This window comes from Barbatula barbatula (assembly GCF_947034865.1).
Source record: "Barbatula barbatula genome assembly, chromosome: 23".
Classification (NCBI taxonomy): Eukaryota; Metazoa; Chordata; class Actinopteri; order Cypriniformes; family Nemacheilidae; genus Barbatula; species Barbatula barbatula.
In genome coordinates, this window is record NC_136786.1 from 15,899,113 (window position 1) to 15,915,904 (window position 16,792).

Genomic DNA, 16,792 nt, shown 5'->3' on the forward strand with positions numbered 1-16,792 from the left:
GACATTTAAGTTTAACATAATTAAAATGTAGCTGAGACTTATGAAAAGGAATAACAGTCGAGCCCTGATTGTAAATGTGAAGTGGAGCTGGGGATGGAGGAGGGTAATTTGTTCCTGAGCAAAGCGATAAAACAGAAGCTGTGATTGCGTCATATTTCTATAGGTAGAGGAGGATCAGCTGATGCAAGCTTGACTCACGTGACCTGCCAGAATAAAAATTGGCTTAAATAAGAGTAATGTTGGAGGTATAAATCTGAACAGAAACATTCTCAATTCAAAAGTATTTGAACGGTTGCAATTTTCATTACATCTTTGTAAATACTACTTTACAAAGCCTGAGTGAATTAAAGGGAACTGTTGTGAGAAAAACTTATTATAAAGATAAAAAATAAACAATTCTAGAAAGATTGCATGTCGCAAAAAAGAAAATACAAACACTTAGAAATAAATATGAACAGTTTAAAATAAAACAGTTATAATGGTCAGTGGACTATTATTAGCAAAGTTGTTTGCTTTTGTCTCATTTCTCTGAGATTTTTTGGGGACCCCTAGAATCTTCGGGAGGCTCCCTGGGGGTCCCCGAACCCCAGTGTGAAAGCCCCTCCTTCAAATCTTATAACGCCAACAGGTCTGTGAAGGTAAGGTTATGGGTATGAGGTTAGGGTAGAAAACATCATTAGCCAGGTATGAAATCAATGAGTCCTCACTGATATTGTAAAACAAACCTCTGTCTGTGTGTGTGTGTGTGTGTGTGTGTGTGTGTGTGTGTGTGTGTGTGTGTGTGTGTGTGTGTGTGTGCATGCATCAATTTCAGTATCTGTTCTCACATTAGTAGGATATCGATCAGAGTGATGTGTTCAGTCTGGTCTGCAAAACAAATCCCTCACATACTCTATCGCACACACATATCTCAACAAAAACAGGTACGCAAAACCCCTGCAGCCAGCAGGCCTCACAAAAGACGCATTAATCGGCTTGTGAGCAGAAGGAAACGGAGAGAGCAGACAATGTGTTTGGGGCGCTAAGAATCTTTTTTGCTAATCTGTTTAAAAGCTCCCTGCATGACTGCAGTACTGCAGACGCTAAGACACACATAGCGCAATAGGAGAAAGATAAAAACAAAGGGAAGGGGAAATGAGAAATACAAATTCTATAAGTGTGCGAAACAGCAAGCAAGCCTCTGAAGAGGACTGTAGGGTCAATACGCTCTCAAATTATAGCCCCTCTGGAAGCGAGCAACCTTCTTGCTGACAACTTTGTTTAAGGGATTTAAGTTCTGGGCACAAGGAGTTTGGAGTCAAACCTGTAAGCTGTACAAGCCTTTTTAGTAATCACTCTGGATCCGCAGGTACACGATGCTATGACAATGCTGATGGCACACCAACTAAGCAGGTGGCAGGTGCATAAGCCACAGCATTTTTAACAAAAAAACATACAACAAACAAAAAATCGTATGGCTTCTAAAGGCTAAATATAGATTAAGATAGAGCGTCTCTTTTATTAAAACGATACTTCACCGAAAAATTACCTCAAGTTGTTCCAAATTTGTATAAATGTATTTGTTCTGATGAACACAGAGAAAGATAATGGTAAACCCCCCATTGACTACCACAGTAGGAAAAACATCAAGTGTCCCAGAACTGTTTGCTGTCCTCAATTCTTCCAAATATCTTTCTCTGTGTTCCTCAAAACAAATAAATGTATACAGACTTGGAACAACTCGAAGGTGAGTAAATGATGACAGAATTTTTGGGTGAAGTATCCCTTTAAGCTTGTAAGCCCTTGTTCCCATTCACTTTCATTACGTCACCAAACTAGAATTCTGCAAAGTCTCTCGCAAGTAAGGTTTTAAAGTGAACTTATCCTTTAAATTTTAGAGCAACTCTCAAATCGTACAGTTATAGCCAGCAACGTAGATTAGAAAAACTTCTAAACCGGACTTATACGGGCCTTTATGGCTAATTTCATTCACACATCCGCAGGTTACTTTGTATTAGGGCCATTTAATCTTTTGTTTTAACCAAATGAGTTTTTCCTTTAAAACTTTTCTGAGTTTTGTATTTTTAATGCTCCCAATACATTTGTCCAGAAAATACTGTATACTGTAGTATTTACTACAGTAGACTGCAGTAAAATTCTTGTGTACTATATTATTATATTACTACTATAATGCACAACTACAAGCGCACTTCACACAAACACGCAGCTCTGTCTAATGCACCTGTCAAACTGTATCAAACGCGTGCCACACTATTAAATGTATTCATACGGACACGATTTTTTCACAGCATCTGTATTCTGTACAGCCCTGGTTGTTCCATTATGTGAATGTCAGCAGCAGCTCTGATCTGAGATCAGCCTTCAGAGCTCAGTCGTCTTTTTGTGATTAACGCTCTACTAAATGTCAACCGCACAGGCCAGTGGTTCACATTCAATCTTACAAAGCACAAGCTCATTATAGTTCACCCTGTATTGCAAATCTCACAGCTCGTATACTAAAACCTGCTAAAATCTAAACTCAGTAAAGGGCACCATAAACACACATACTAGAAAGAAAGGAGTGAAAAAGAGCATAACAAAAGGATAAAGGACAAAGGGATATAGGTTAAGAAGAGACTCGGGATGGGGCGGCATGCGAGACAGCTCACAAAGACGTGATAAACACTCATCCTGTCGTCTGTTCGCTCATGTCATGTTGCTGACATTCTGAAAGCGTGGGCTGGTAAGTCATTGTTTTAATACCTCGGTTTAGAGAAACGATGGAGAGGACGAATTAGAGGGAAAACTAGTTATTAAATGCTAGATACTGGAAAAGGCCTAAGCAGTGCACAGCAAATTTCAGTCTAAATCCTTTTCTATCTTTGTCAATGTCTGTACTATTGGATCTAATCTGACAGAGCAATAACAATGTGTTAAGACAAGTACATACTGCATAGCATGGCAAGAGCTCTCCAAGTTCAGTAAATATTAAGAGTATAAACATTTCTGGACATATGTTATCTAAGAAGAAAGAAGACTTTAAGTTTTGACCTTCTTAAGTAGAAAGCAGCCTACGAGGTGTGTTTCTTTTGTAGCCGGTTTCTGTGATATACTTCATGTGCATAGCTTGTGTTAACTAAGTGTGTAACTATACATGCATTTTATTTATAGTATCTTTTTATTTTTGCTCTTTTTTCACCCAGTTGTCACGGGTGGACAGGATATGCTGTAGAAATAAAACCCCGTTTTTTAATCAAGACCTCGTGCTTCGTGTTGACTACTAGAGGGAGCTACACATACATACAGTACATACATACACACTGAATCGAGAACTGGAAACTGCATTTACAACACAGTCCTTTTGTAATGTGACATTTCTAAGTTAAACGGTTTAGTGGGTAGCATGTGCAGAGGGTATTTGATATAATCCATAGTGTGGTGTTAGCTACTAAACTATTGGTTGTTTACTTCTCTCCACCCACACATCTTTGTTTCATCATCGGAAAAGTAATTTCAGAGAAAGCTGATACATAATAATAACATTTTACTAAAACAAATGCTTTTGATCTGTAAAATAATATGGAATAGAAATTCAAGCAAACAATGTTTATGGTCTTCTGAGAATATGATATTTATATCAAACTTTCTCTGTATCGCATCTTTGTCAACTGCGACATGGTGTCAAACAGCAGATGTCGGATCAATTGTGTCAAGCTATGTGAAGACTCACCAGGGCGCACAGCAGGTCCACAGCTTCCAGGATCAGCTCCTGATGTCCTATACGGGACACTCCAAGATCCTCCAGCTCCTGATGGGTGATCCTAAGCAGCTGGTCACCTCCCACCTTCTCCCGTTCAAAGTTCTTGATATATTGCTGCAAACAGTCATCCAGACCTTTCAGCAGACAAAAAAGCAAATGAAGAAAGAAAGGATGAGCAACTGCGCTAAACCTCAATGCCCGTTCATCCAATATACAAGGCCAGAGCAGCATTAGCACATCTAAATCATAGTATGTTTTCAAGAGCCCTTATGGTATACTAATTCTGCAGCATTTTCAAAGTCTGCATTAGGCCAATACTTTTGGAGCTAATATTCTCACATTTCACATCACATTAATTTTGCAACTGACAAGTATGCAGATGTATAGTAGGCTACACAACCATACATAAGATTTATAAGTTGACATCTGTCAATGACATAAATAATTATAAAAATAAGTTTGAAGGTCTAGTTGTGCATTACCCATGTTGTTTAAACATAAGTTGTAATGGGGCTCAGTAAAGGTGGAAGCTGATGTAGTGGGATTCACAGCGGTCCGTTCAAAGCGTTAAAGATGGTAGAAAGCGTAGAAAAAGTTTGATAAAAGTCACATATAATGGAAACTGGTCTTGAATCGTTGTCAGTTGAAGAAACGTTTGAGGCGTGTTTACCTGAGCTAACTCAGAGAAACGCACTTGAATGTGCTTCAACGTATATACGGTAATTTACCTTCAACTGTTGTATTCCTGTCTGTGAGTGATATTAATCCACAACTAAGTGAGTTTGCAATTCATTTTTTTCATCAGCATACAAGTCACCGTGAAACTACCTCAGTAAAGAAGCTTGTACGCAGGCGCATGAATCAGACGACGCGCACGAGACATTGATCTTTGTTCTTATTTTTAACAAGTATGTATGACTTTAAATGTATGTGTTTTAATGTTATTGATATTGTCACAATAGTAACACGATGAGGATTAGGTATTACACTAGGACATTACGATATCGCGTGAGTAACGTGTTAATGCTGATGTGTGCTTTCGTGTCTTAATGTCTCTGTAGAACAAAACTCGACTTATTTTTTTCAAAACGTCTCACTGTGACGGATTTTACTTCAGGATCAGTGCGGTCTATTTTGTCCAATATCAGCGGCGATGTGAGGTTGAACTTTAACATGGCGACTGACAACCTTCTATGTCACTGTCACATCCTTCGACGCGACATTGAATGACATTCACAGCGAGCGACATCCTTGTCTTAGCCTTTCTATGGTTGAGAGAGAGAGAGAGAGGTAAATTAGATTTTTCTTTTGTGACTGCAGAAGAAAATGTTATTATTCAGAGGTTGCTCTTTCACAACCTAGCAGGCTTTGTTGTTTAAGCCTAAGAAGCACCTTAAGTGTTTTACATTAAGTAAATTCTTTAGCAGAAATAAACACGTAGCCTAAATTGTTTACCCACATTAAACCCGCTGAACTATTAAATGTACGTAATAGCTTAGATAACATGGAAGAATGTTTGAGCTTGTTTTGAGATCTTAAACTTAAAAAGTGTCTCCAGTTTGCCTTTTATCTATTCTAGCTCTCCTATATAAATATTGATTTGTTGATATTTCTACAATCTGAGGTATGAAATTTCGTCTCTACAGATTGAGAGTTCTGGGTACGAGTAGTCTTTTTCAGTGGCTCCCTACCTGCAAGCATCAAATTGTCCAAAAAAGTGCACATAACATAATTTGTGATGAGCAGACGTGATATTTGTTCAAAGTAAAACTGTGAGCCAGCGATTATTAATGTGATCATGACTTCACTAAAGCGTCGCCATTCTGAGATCTATATCATTCTGGCACACTCTGTGTCCAAAATCAAAATATCCTAAATCCAATAAGAAATGATTTCGGCGCTGTCTGCAGTTATAGCTCTGAAAGCCAATGGGATGCACGGATAAATCAAAATAATAAAACTCCTGTCAGGTGTTACAGAACAGATGCAGCTGTAGAATACCAATACAGAACAGACGAATAAAAAGTGAGAGATTTTCATTTGGCTCAAAGCTTTGTAAACACCACCGGTCACAACTGTGCATTTCAATAACAACAGGTGACAACACACACCCTCTGGAGTGAAAAGCACTTGTTGAACTGCATTTGGCACTCTTGGGCATTCTGTTGGGCACATCTGATACAAGCCATTCTGACTAAACAGCTGCATAACAGCAACATGGCGTTCGGCATAACTCTAGGACTTACAGTGTGTCAGTGTGTGTGTGTGTGTGTGTGTGTGTACTGTACATACTTGTACTGTGAATAATTTATGTTGCTTTGATTTTATTGTTGTCTAGCTGTGTTTGTTATTGTAAAAGTGCAACCATTTCTTACAGATTTAAGCAGAAAAATAAGCTACTCTGTAATTATAATCAGCATAAAGTGGTATATATCCTTATTTAATGTGTTTGGGAGAAACAAGGCAAGAGAAAATGGGGGTTGAGGAACACCTCTCTGTAATTTAGCGCGGCCTAACATTGATAGAAGGTGACAATATGAATAGCATTAGCACAACCATGAGCGTATTAACTGAATGGTCCAACTCATTGGCCAGGACAGCAAAAAAAACAATAACTGTCATTGTCCACTTTGCCTTTTGTTTTAGTCTTGGGGAATTATATATTACTATTTAGATACAGTATATCAGCCAATATATCGGTTATCAGCTTCCAATGTTAAAGAATTATCCATTATCGGCGAAAATTTACATATCGGTGCATCCCTACTTTCCAGAGTTCTTATCCATTAAATGCACTTAAACTGTGGGTGAAGGTCCAAATTTCACAACTTCAAAAGGCTCTACACGACACCAGCCGATGAATAAGGGTGTTGTCTAGCAAAACAATTGGTCATTTTCCAAGAAAACTTAATAATCATATACTTTTAAAACAGAAATACATGGCTTTAAATACACATCGGACCTTTAAATATATGATATAAATCAACACTACATATCTGACATTTTAGCTTTTCAATTTCAATACACCAAATACAACAGTTAGACCAATGTGAGTATTAAAAAGACAGCTCAGCATCAGTCACAGGCCATAACACAACCTGTTACACTATTATAGTGAAGAACCAAGAAAATAAAAAGCGAAAAGATAGCGCATGCCTACTTGGACAAATGCACATGGTGATGTGAACACAGTGCCCCCATCTTACACCCAGGCAGCATAATTCATCACTTTAGTGAATTTACAAGATTATTTACAAATTATACGTCTGTACCGAACAGACCACCTATCTCGCTCTCCTTCACCACACACAGGGAGTTAGCACAGGCTCACTCTGTTATAGTGCATTATTTATTGCAAATGGCCTGTTCGTCTGACAGGTAGCAAAGCAAAAAACACAAAGAGGGAGAGAACATCCTCAAAAGATGGGACAAAGATTTAAAGTAAAAAAACTACAGTAAGCCGCAGTACTTAAAAGATGACACGCAATATATCGACGTCATATACTGTATAATATATTCATATATTAACTCATCTGCTAGCTTTAAAGGGATGGATTCCAGATGAATTAATGTAATGTCATTTTATCACACTCTTCTTTCTATATTCTTTCCGTCTTCATCCTTCACTTCATTTCTGGCAGCCATGCTGAGCATTATGCAGACCTAGTGACCATTGAAAGGGTTGTCGTGACAACCGTTCAAGGGCACAATGTGCTCAAGGGCTTAGGGGAAACGCATAGCATATAACTTATCCAATTTAAAGGAGTTAAAATAAAACAATTCTCTTATCATTTACTCACATATTCATGTACTGTAGTCCAAATCCATGTAACACAAAAAGTCATTTTAGTATTCTTTGTTTATAAGACAATTTTTTATGATAAAGGTATCATGAAACGGCATTAAAAGTATTCGACAACTTGACAAACAATTGTATGGATTCAAATGACTCACAATTAAAACCTTAATGATACTTTTATTTTATTTTAGCATCTGCACAGCCCCAGTGCCCCTTCACTTTCATAAAATTTGAATTGAATGAAAGAAAGACAGTTTGAACATAGATACAAAAAACACATGCATAGATCGCACAGGAAAGAGATGATAATACAAATGAGTCAGCTGTATACTCCTACACATACTGTACAGGCCTTTACTGTTCTCATATGCCACCACCTGCAAAGAGGCTCTAATAATGTGTGTGCATGTTTGTGTGTCCATCACACAGTCATCCTTCCTCTGCCACTGCTTAATCTCAAACCCATGGGGAACTTTTGTAAATGGAAATTCATCAGCTAGATAAAGTCTCAAAATTAGCCGCCCAGCTGTGCAGAACCAGACCTCCAAACCTCTGCTGAAAGAGAAGAGCAGAACCAGCGCCGGTTTTTCTTTCTGAATTCAGAAGATAGATAATAGAGAGTAAGTAGACATTAGATAGATAAATATCCTGTTGTTAAGCCATATGTTCATGAAACATTCATCTTTTACCACAAAATAAACACGTTTTACTTTCTTCTTTGTGTATGTAAACACAATATATATACAGTCTTGGAGAAGGTTCCTTCGGTGGTTATTTGAGCACCAATGAACAATGTTGGAGAAGAGGGTACCAGACTTTCTTTCCCTCCCTTTTATTACTGATTTTCGGTATCTTATGCACAAAATATGTAATTTAACAAGGCGTTTGGATTCGGACTGACACACCCTTATTTTTACATAATAGGAGACATTTTTTTATACATATTTCATACTAAAGGGAAAAAATATATATGTCATAATTTACTCGCCTTCATGTCGTTCCAACCGTGTAAGACCTTTTTTGTACAGCAGAATACTAAATATATTTTAAAGAATACTGGTTACCAAACAACACTGGCCCACATTGACTTCAATTATATAGACACAAAAACAGAGACATTAATAAAAATTGTAATAGCAAAAAGTAATTTACATAACATACATATACACACATATTAAACATTAGGGTGAATAAATGATGACAGCATCCTTACGTTAAGTAGTAAATAACCAGGGTTATCTACATTTACAAAAACATGTGCCAAGGTCCACTTTCCAAAGAGGGTGGATAGGTGGTGCTGGTAGGCTCCCCCTTGAGCACTGAGTAAATTCAACAAAAACTTTACTGTGCAGACTTTAATGTGTTTAGTCTCCTACTGTGTACGTACTGTACAGTACCGGTACCTTCCTGGAGTGTTTTTCTAAAAAAAAAATTCTCTCTATACTGCAGTTCTTCAGTTCTATAAAGTGATTCAGAGATGACTCACACCCTTTACACCCACTGACAGCACACAAACACACTTTTACACTTTTTCACAGGAGGGAAGAGTCGCCCCGAGCCAAGCCACACACCCACCCACACGCCCGCCCGCCCCTCGAAGCTGCAGACCAGGACACCGCGCTCAAGCTCTGCGTGCGTGCGCGCGATTCAAAGGTCTTTTCTCCTCTTTATTTCACTCTCTTCTCCATTTCTATATTTCTGTCACACACAGTGTAATTTCTCGCCAGCCCTGCCACATGTCAAGTGAAATACAATATTCATGTGTTCCCTTAGGACACACCCCGCAGTCAGTTCTGGAATCTCCAAAATGCCATGCTTGGAGACAAGAGAACCTCATCTATGTGTGTGTGAGTACATATGTTCATTTGAGCACCACAAACAAGTGCTTTACATTCTCCTCTCAAATAAACCATTTAGTTCCATAATCACCACCGTTGGAGGAAGAAGCGAACCTAATCATTCTAAACTGACAGGCAGCATCTCATTTCAGGAACAGGCCTCAAAAAGCAGCTAATGCACCTTCTTACATGACAATCAATTATGATGGCGCACGCGGAGAGAGAGAGCCGCCTAACAGCCTTTTCATCTTTCTGACAAGATATTCAGCTGAAGCTGCGTTTGTCCCGCTGCTGGTGGTTCAGTACGGGAAAAGTTTAAGAGAAAAATGCCGCGAAGGTTTTTATTCAAAGTGAATCGTTTTCACGCTGTTGAATTATGAATATCTTGCAGTCTAAGAATAATCACAATTAATATCTCTTTAATATCTCAGTAGTTTTTCCTCAAACTGTCATGATATGAAATAGAAAACAGATGGATACTTTTTGCATTCATCTCCAGTCTCACAAGTGTTTCCCCAAGAGCTTCAGAATAAATATCAGCAACATTACAAACTGACATTTAAGATGCCAATGGCTATAAAGCATCTCATTAATCAATAGACTAATATTGCAGAAGGTAGATAGTGGGGGTCCATTTGATGTGGCTCAGTAACCAACCACATAGTAACCAACCAGAACACTTAAGCCATCACAAAGCAACTTCAAAAAATGTTCTCCTCTAAATCTATTCTAAAATTGATGTTGAAAGAAACATTATACCGTAACATTAAACCACAAAACATAGTCTCTCTATGTGACCTTTTTAATAATATCTCACGTTGCCCAGAGCCAGTCAATGACTGCATTGGGTTTACATTTACATGAATGCATTGGCAGACACGTTTAGTCCAAACTTACAGTGCATTCAACTTAGATTTGATCATTTTGCGTTGCGCAGGAATCAAAGCTATGACTTTGGCATTGCTCTTGCCACGCATTACCAGTTGAGCTAAAAGAACACGGGCTGGTTGTGTTCAGGCAATGTCGCCATATAAAACAGTTTTGCCTCTCAGTTAAACCGCAAGCCACAAAAGCACAGCATCAAGACGAGTCTAACTGGGAAGCGCAGATGCTGGTTCTATTTCAGCCAAGACCTCCACCCTAATCTTTACAGAGATGGAGGCGTCCAATCAGATGTTTACATCGTTTTTGGAATGATAGTTGGATAGCGGTGCAGATACACAATAGCAACCCGCAGGGAAAATTATACAGAACAATTATGGGAAAAAGCAAGACAAGAAATGGAAAGAAAGAGGGTCAGGTGTTTATTAGAAGGCCAAAATAGAAGCTTATTGTTAAAGTGATAGTTCACCCAAAAAGGACAATTCTGTCATCATTTCATCACCCTCGTGTCATTTTAAAACAATATGTCTTTCTTCCGCAGAATACAAAAGAAGAAAGTTGGTAACCGAACAGCTCTGGCCCCCATTAACTTCAATTGTATGGACACAAAACCAAAGGAAGTGAATGGGGGCCAGTTAGCAACATTCTTCAAATATCTTCTTTTGTGTTTTACGTAAAAAAACAAAGTCATGAAGGATTGAAATGACAAGAGGTTGAGTAAATGATGACAGAATTAAAATTGAACTATCACTTTATGTAAAAATAAAGACATAATTTTTCAAGTACTGTCCATCAGCAGCACACAGGATAGCCACAAAAAAATTATTATTAGTGACCAAAAAATGACTTTGAACAGACTAATTACAAACCCACTCAGAAATCGGCAATTTCGGTCATGTCTGAAATATAAATGTAGGTGAAATTACTTGAAATGCTCTGTGTGTAAGCCTGTTTTAGCAAGCACTCAGCTAGTTGAAATAAAAGGTGCACCAGTGTCATGCAACCATCTATAGCCTTGCTGTGTTTGCAGACGATTTGATGACTAATGATTCAAATAAAAAATGTCTATAATTGTAGTCAAACAACAGGTCAAGGTAACAAATAAAAAAATCGAATTACATTCAGAGCGCTAAAGTTACACGGTACTACCTGGAAATTAAATCCCCAAATCTAAGTGCTGCACAGAAATACTATTTTACAGAAAAAATATGCTTGTTAATGTATTACAGTAAATATGCTATTATGAGACTTGGATGCTACTTTGATTTTGTCCGGACTCGACCACCTCATCTCTGAAGTCCACTGCAGTCCACTGATACAGAGACGGAGAGAGCAGACTTGCTGCCTAGCAGGGTTGGCGAGGCTGCGGTGATGTGACGGAGCTTGATTACATCTAAAGCCCTGCAGTCACAAAACTAATCAAGAGGAAGGAGCAGTCAGACACACACCCACACAAACCCTGCAGCCATGTTTCCAGCTGTTGCGTTCTGAATCTTATTTAATTATGTACATTGATCTTATTCATATAGCATCCTAAAACATGCTGTGAATGGCGTTGGTAAATAACAATGCACAGCCATGTGCAGTATGTGTTGACAGTAGCTGTCGTCTCGAACAGAGGCGCCGAGGACATGCTATTTCAGAAAAGAGCAAATCGATGTGGTAAATCTTGTAAGTCTCTAGGGTACAGAATAATTGGCCACTAAATGTCTTGCTGTATCTTTTCTAACCGCTGTGTATCAAACGGCATGGCTTTGAGGGTCAATGACACATAGACATGGAAAGAAATGTATTAAACACTCTTTTGAACAATAAATATTTGAGCAGGTTCACATGGATGTTCGTCTCTGCATTTAAAGGTGTTCAGCACATGATTTATTATATGCATATTAATTACAGTCTGATTTCATCTAAAACTAGGCAATTTTCGATGATGAATCATTGAAACGATTTTATTCAAGTAAAAATGATGATAACAACATACACATTAAATAGATTTTAAATCATTTTAAATAAGCAATACACATTCAAATGTATAACATTTTTAAACGTGAATCTTTGTAAGGACAAGACTAAATATTGTTCCAAATTGTACTAATTTTGTGAAAAAACACTTTTCCTTTCGAATTTCTACAATTTACATATAAATATGTAACACAGGTTCTAGTCTGAATTGTCAAAAATGCCCATGTCCCCATTTTGATCACTTCAAAGCATCCCTGAGAAAAAATTCACCAGACTCCTCTGAATGCTTTACTTATTTCAGAAGTAAATGTCTTTGTGCCACTCCACGCAGTCTTTTGGAGCGGCAATATACCATTCCAGCATTAGCGTGATGTTAATAATGGCATTTAGAGAGGGCCACGGAGGGGGTGTGCTGAGTGTAATGTGTAGGCCCGGGGGTGTACGCAGCACGTACAAGCATCGATCAAAACACTCACTGAGTCAAAAACTGAAAAATAGATTTGCTATAAGTCACAGATGCAGGCAGCCAAAGCTCATGTGAACACCTCCAGCACATACTGTATACTCTGCTCAAACCAGAGAAATTCAGTGGGGTGGGGGCTGAAAGAGCGGCATCAGGCCATTAATGAATCGTCTAGATACATTTTTATGGCTTAAGGTTGGGTCGAATGGATGAAAATGTATATAGAGAACACGTCAATAAATGTGATTACAACTTGGTGTGTCACTGAGGGTTAATATGCCTTTTGCTTTGGACGTGCCACTGCTGTTTCCAAAGCACACCAGTGGTGCCAAAACTGGAACGTTTCTTGTTTTTTTACCCACAGATTGGGTAACACTATAAATAACAAATAAAAGAGGTAAACTGGACATTATAATTTAGGAAATAATTATTGAATTAACAGCAAACAATTGAACCAAGTCATTATCCATCAATTATACTGGACGTTATATATTGTAATTTCATATCATGGTGCCGATGTCAAGATCCTGTAGTCATTCCCAGACTCATTTCCATAACTTCAGCATTACATATTAGCTCCAAGACTTGAAATAAAACAAATTTACATCTGATATCACAACCCTTATATCACAGATCTGTGAATCATTATCCCACCGGGACACGCTCGGATCCTGTGATACAACCTCGATAACTCACTGCTCGATTTGTTATTGTGATGACGAATCTGGACACGCCGCCCACGCCCACGAGAGCAGGGAAGGTGCGTAATTGCCCCCTCTCTGCCTCCGCGCGAGGTGCATTGTCATCAGAGATGCTCCCTCACTTTTTTTACTTAAAAATGATTGCTTTTCCATGAACGTTTACTTTAATTGAGTGGCAAATCGCATTTTAATTCGTGCCAAGTGGACATATGGGGAAATTTGCTGCATAATGCTCAGCATGCCATTTTGATTGGGTCCAGATTCCTATATTTTCCATATCTTCCTCTATTTTGTGATGATGTTTAGGTTTGAGAAATCTGCTGTAGCCAAAATATTTCTTATTATGGCCCGTTTTGCTACTGGCATCACACACCTGTTCGCGCCGGCGTTTGGAACAGAAATGCAACCAGATAAGGCTGGTTAAAATAAATATATTGTTTCGTTGTAAAAGACAGACCATTTAAACGTTGTCTGCCCTGTGCCATTGGGTTAGTAAATTGCGGGTTTTGCGGTTTGGATTAAAAACGCATCACGTACCTTTCATCCAGTCCACAACTTGACTGGGGCTCCATTTACTAACAGGTTCCATGACGAGAGCCATCGCGAAAGTTTCCGCGGATTCCCCTTGAACGTGAGTACGAGAGGCAGAAGATTTGCTTTAGCGCAGCCCAGGGATCGGTGGTCTCACGTTAAGCGCCTATTTTTGGCCCCCGGTCGCAAGATTTCATCTCATCCAGCATCGCGCGTCCGAAAGCGTCGCACCAAAGGAGATCCACCACATTCCCTTATACACACCAGGAATGTGCGTCCCTTTACTCCTGCAAACTCAACCGCTGACACCCATATCTCTGAGAGCCCAGACCGGGTACCCCTTTCAGTTCAGATCCTGGCATAATATGCCATGCTCGCGACACTTCCTTAACTGGGTCCCCAAAAGCCGCGTCTTCATGTCACGCGCCGACAGCAGTCTTTTCTCTTTTTTCTTTTCCCTGCCTTCCTCTGGAGTCTCTACCTTTCAAATGTGGACTGTAGTGGGTATGTGAAGTAAGACAGAGAGGAATGAGAGGGGACTACAGTATGCGAACGTCGCTTTCCAAACGCAGCGGCGAGCGTTGATTCAATTGGGCGCGCTCTCCTCCTGTGGGAGGCGCGGTAAAGTGAATTTGACTCGGCGCTCTGTTTATTTCCCACGAGGATAAAAGGCTTTCGGCTGTATTCATTTTAATGAGGGCACGGGCACGTCTGTGGGCCCTGCTTTAAAACTCTTTTCAAGATGTGCGATCGTTCTTTCGTGGGTAATAATTTAATATTAGACGTAGGACTAAGTGTTGCTAATATTTTGTATTCTATAGTTGACTTGGTTGCATCGGATAAGCTGTTCTATCGGGAATGCACAAAGGTGCACAAGATGCTATAAAAATGAAGAACATTGCTTAACTATAAAAAATAAAGGTGCTGGAAAGGGTTCTTTGCAGTGATAGAAGATCATAGAAGTACCATTTTAGGATTTATAATATCAATATATAAAAGATTCATTAGAAACTATGATACAAATAATAAAGACAAAATAAAGTTAAAAATAAAATAATATAAATAAAAAGAAAGAAACTTTACAAATGTAAAATATGTTTGTCAACCACAAAGGACAGACACATGTTGTGGATGTTTAAGGTTCTTTACGGAACCCATACAGCTCCACCTTTATTTTTAAGAGTGTATTTCCAATCTAAAAAAAATTAAGCTGGGCTTAAAAAATCACCTGTTGCGAGAAAGTTGGTTATAAGTTATATTTTTAAATACTAGCAATATGTACCTTAGAAAATAAAAGCTTTCTTTGGAATTCTGCCTTAGACATCTGTGACTGGTTCAATAAAATACATAGTCCAATATAAATTATTAGGAACTTTGTCATAAACATCTCTTGTAAAAGAATGTCAAGATGATCCAAAATGTTTTCTCCACACACTATGCGTGACAACAAAGTTCAGTTTTAAGAGAAACCGTTTTCTATAAAAAATTATATAGATATGATTCAGCCTACCCATCCTACAAGCACAGTTTCACCAGTTCACCATCATCTCTGGCCTTCATCCTGGCTGCCTATTGATTCTGTTCCAACTCATCCTTACTTCAGAACCAGAGCAGATGGAGCCAGGAGGCTGGAGCTGGGCCCAGATCAGGCCCCAGTATGTCAGCATGAATCATTCAAGAACTCACCACAGATTCACTGATCAGTGGGCTCTGCCCCACAAACATGCACCATTAATCGCACGGGGAGATGGAAATCAGAGCAGGGAAACTAGATCTGTCAGATTCGTTTTCGGCACAAGTTTTTTTGCTCTGATTTCACATGTATTCTCTATGTATGTTTTTATATGAGAGCTGTGTTTTTCTATAACAGATCTGAATCAATGTATCAAATGTAGACATTTTGGATAGTCAGTCACATTTGAGGGAATCAAATGTCCAATTCTCTGGATGCCCCCTGCTGGCCATCCAGAGAAATTTTAAAAGTTAGCTTATGATTATGATTGTAAAATATACGAATAAATATATGAATAAAGCACAGCTGTTGGCCAATTAGAATCAAGGACAGGAAAGATTAGATAATATCGGCACAATAATGATAATGATGAGTTTCAATTTCATGGTTATTGTCAATAGCCTACTCTTATATATTGTGACACCCTTGTTTTAAATATAAAACCTAAACCTTTGTTTTGGTGTGAGCTGTGAAAAACTGTGGAAAGCACTGGTTCTCATGAGGAGAGAGAGTTATTCCATCAGCTCTCTTTCCGTATACTGTTTTTGCCGCGCAAACAGGGTGATAAACCAACACCTCCAGATGGAAGGGGTTCAGCTTTAGAGTGCAAGGCGGCTTTCAAGTGTGTGGAACGAAGATTTGTATTGCCGGCCTAGATGTTGTGGAGACATTAAATTGATTTTCCCACATTCATGCTGCTTCTACTCTTCTGAAAGGGAAAGCGTAAGCTCTTTTGGAAAATGAAGTGGGTTAGCAGGGCTTTCTGACAGCTGTCACAGGGCCACATATCCACAATAAACAGAAGTGTGTGGTATATATTTGTGTGGCACCAAGATACCTGTGTTTCCAGAGACTGTGTGTGTGTCTGCTTGGCCTTTTTGGAGTCTTCCTTGAGGAGTTTTCATAATGATACTGAAAGAGATGTCATAAAGAAAATATAATTTTTTTCATTATTTTCTCCCCGTCGTGTTGTTTGAAGCATGTAAGCCTGTAAATAGAAAAAGTTGGAAAGTTCATTATACTGCTTTTGCTATCCAATGACCATCCAAAAGTGATCCTGAAAGGACTTGGAATATAAAGTATTTTGTGTTAGGAGAGATTCTACATTTATTTTCCACATAAAAACTGTATTTGGAACTGCA

General features: G+C 38.7%; 1 protein-coding gene across 1 annotated transcript in view; it reads right to left on the reverse strand.

Annotated features, from left to right (window-relative positions):
• cnksr2a (connector enhancer of kinase suppressor of Ras 2a) overlaps positions 1 to 14,445 on the reverse strand; it is a 62,035-nt gene extending 47,590 nt beyond the window's left edge. The window contains exons 1-2 of the mRNA XM_079447388.1: positions 13,925 to 14,445; positions 3,710 to 3,873 (exon numbers count right to left, since the gene is read on the reverse strand). Coding sequence (XP_079303514.1) covers positions 3,710 to 3,873; positions 13,925 to 13,988 — 228 coding nt within the window. The 5' untranslated portion in view covers positions 13,989 to 14,445. The remainder of the gene's footprint in view (positions 1 to 3,709; positions 3,874 to 13,924) is intronic.
• Between the last annotated feature and the right edge of the window lie 2,347 nt (positions 14,446 to 16,792).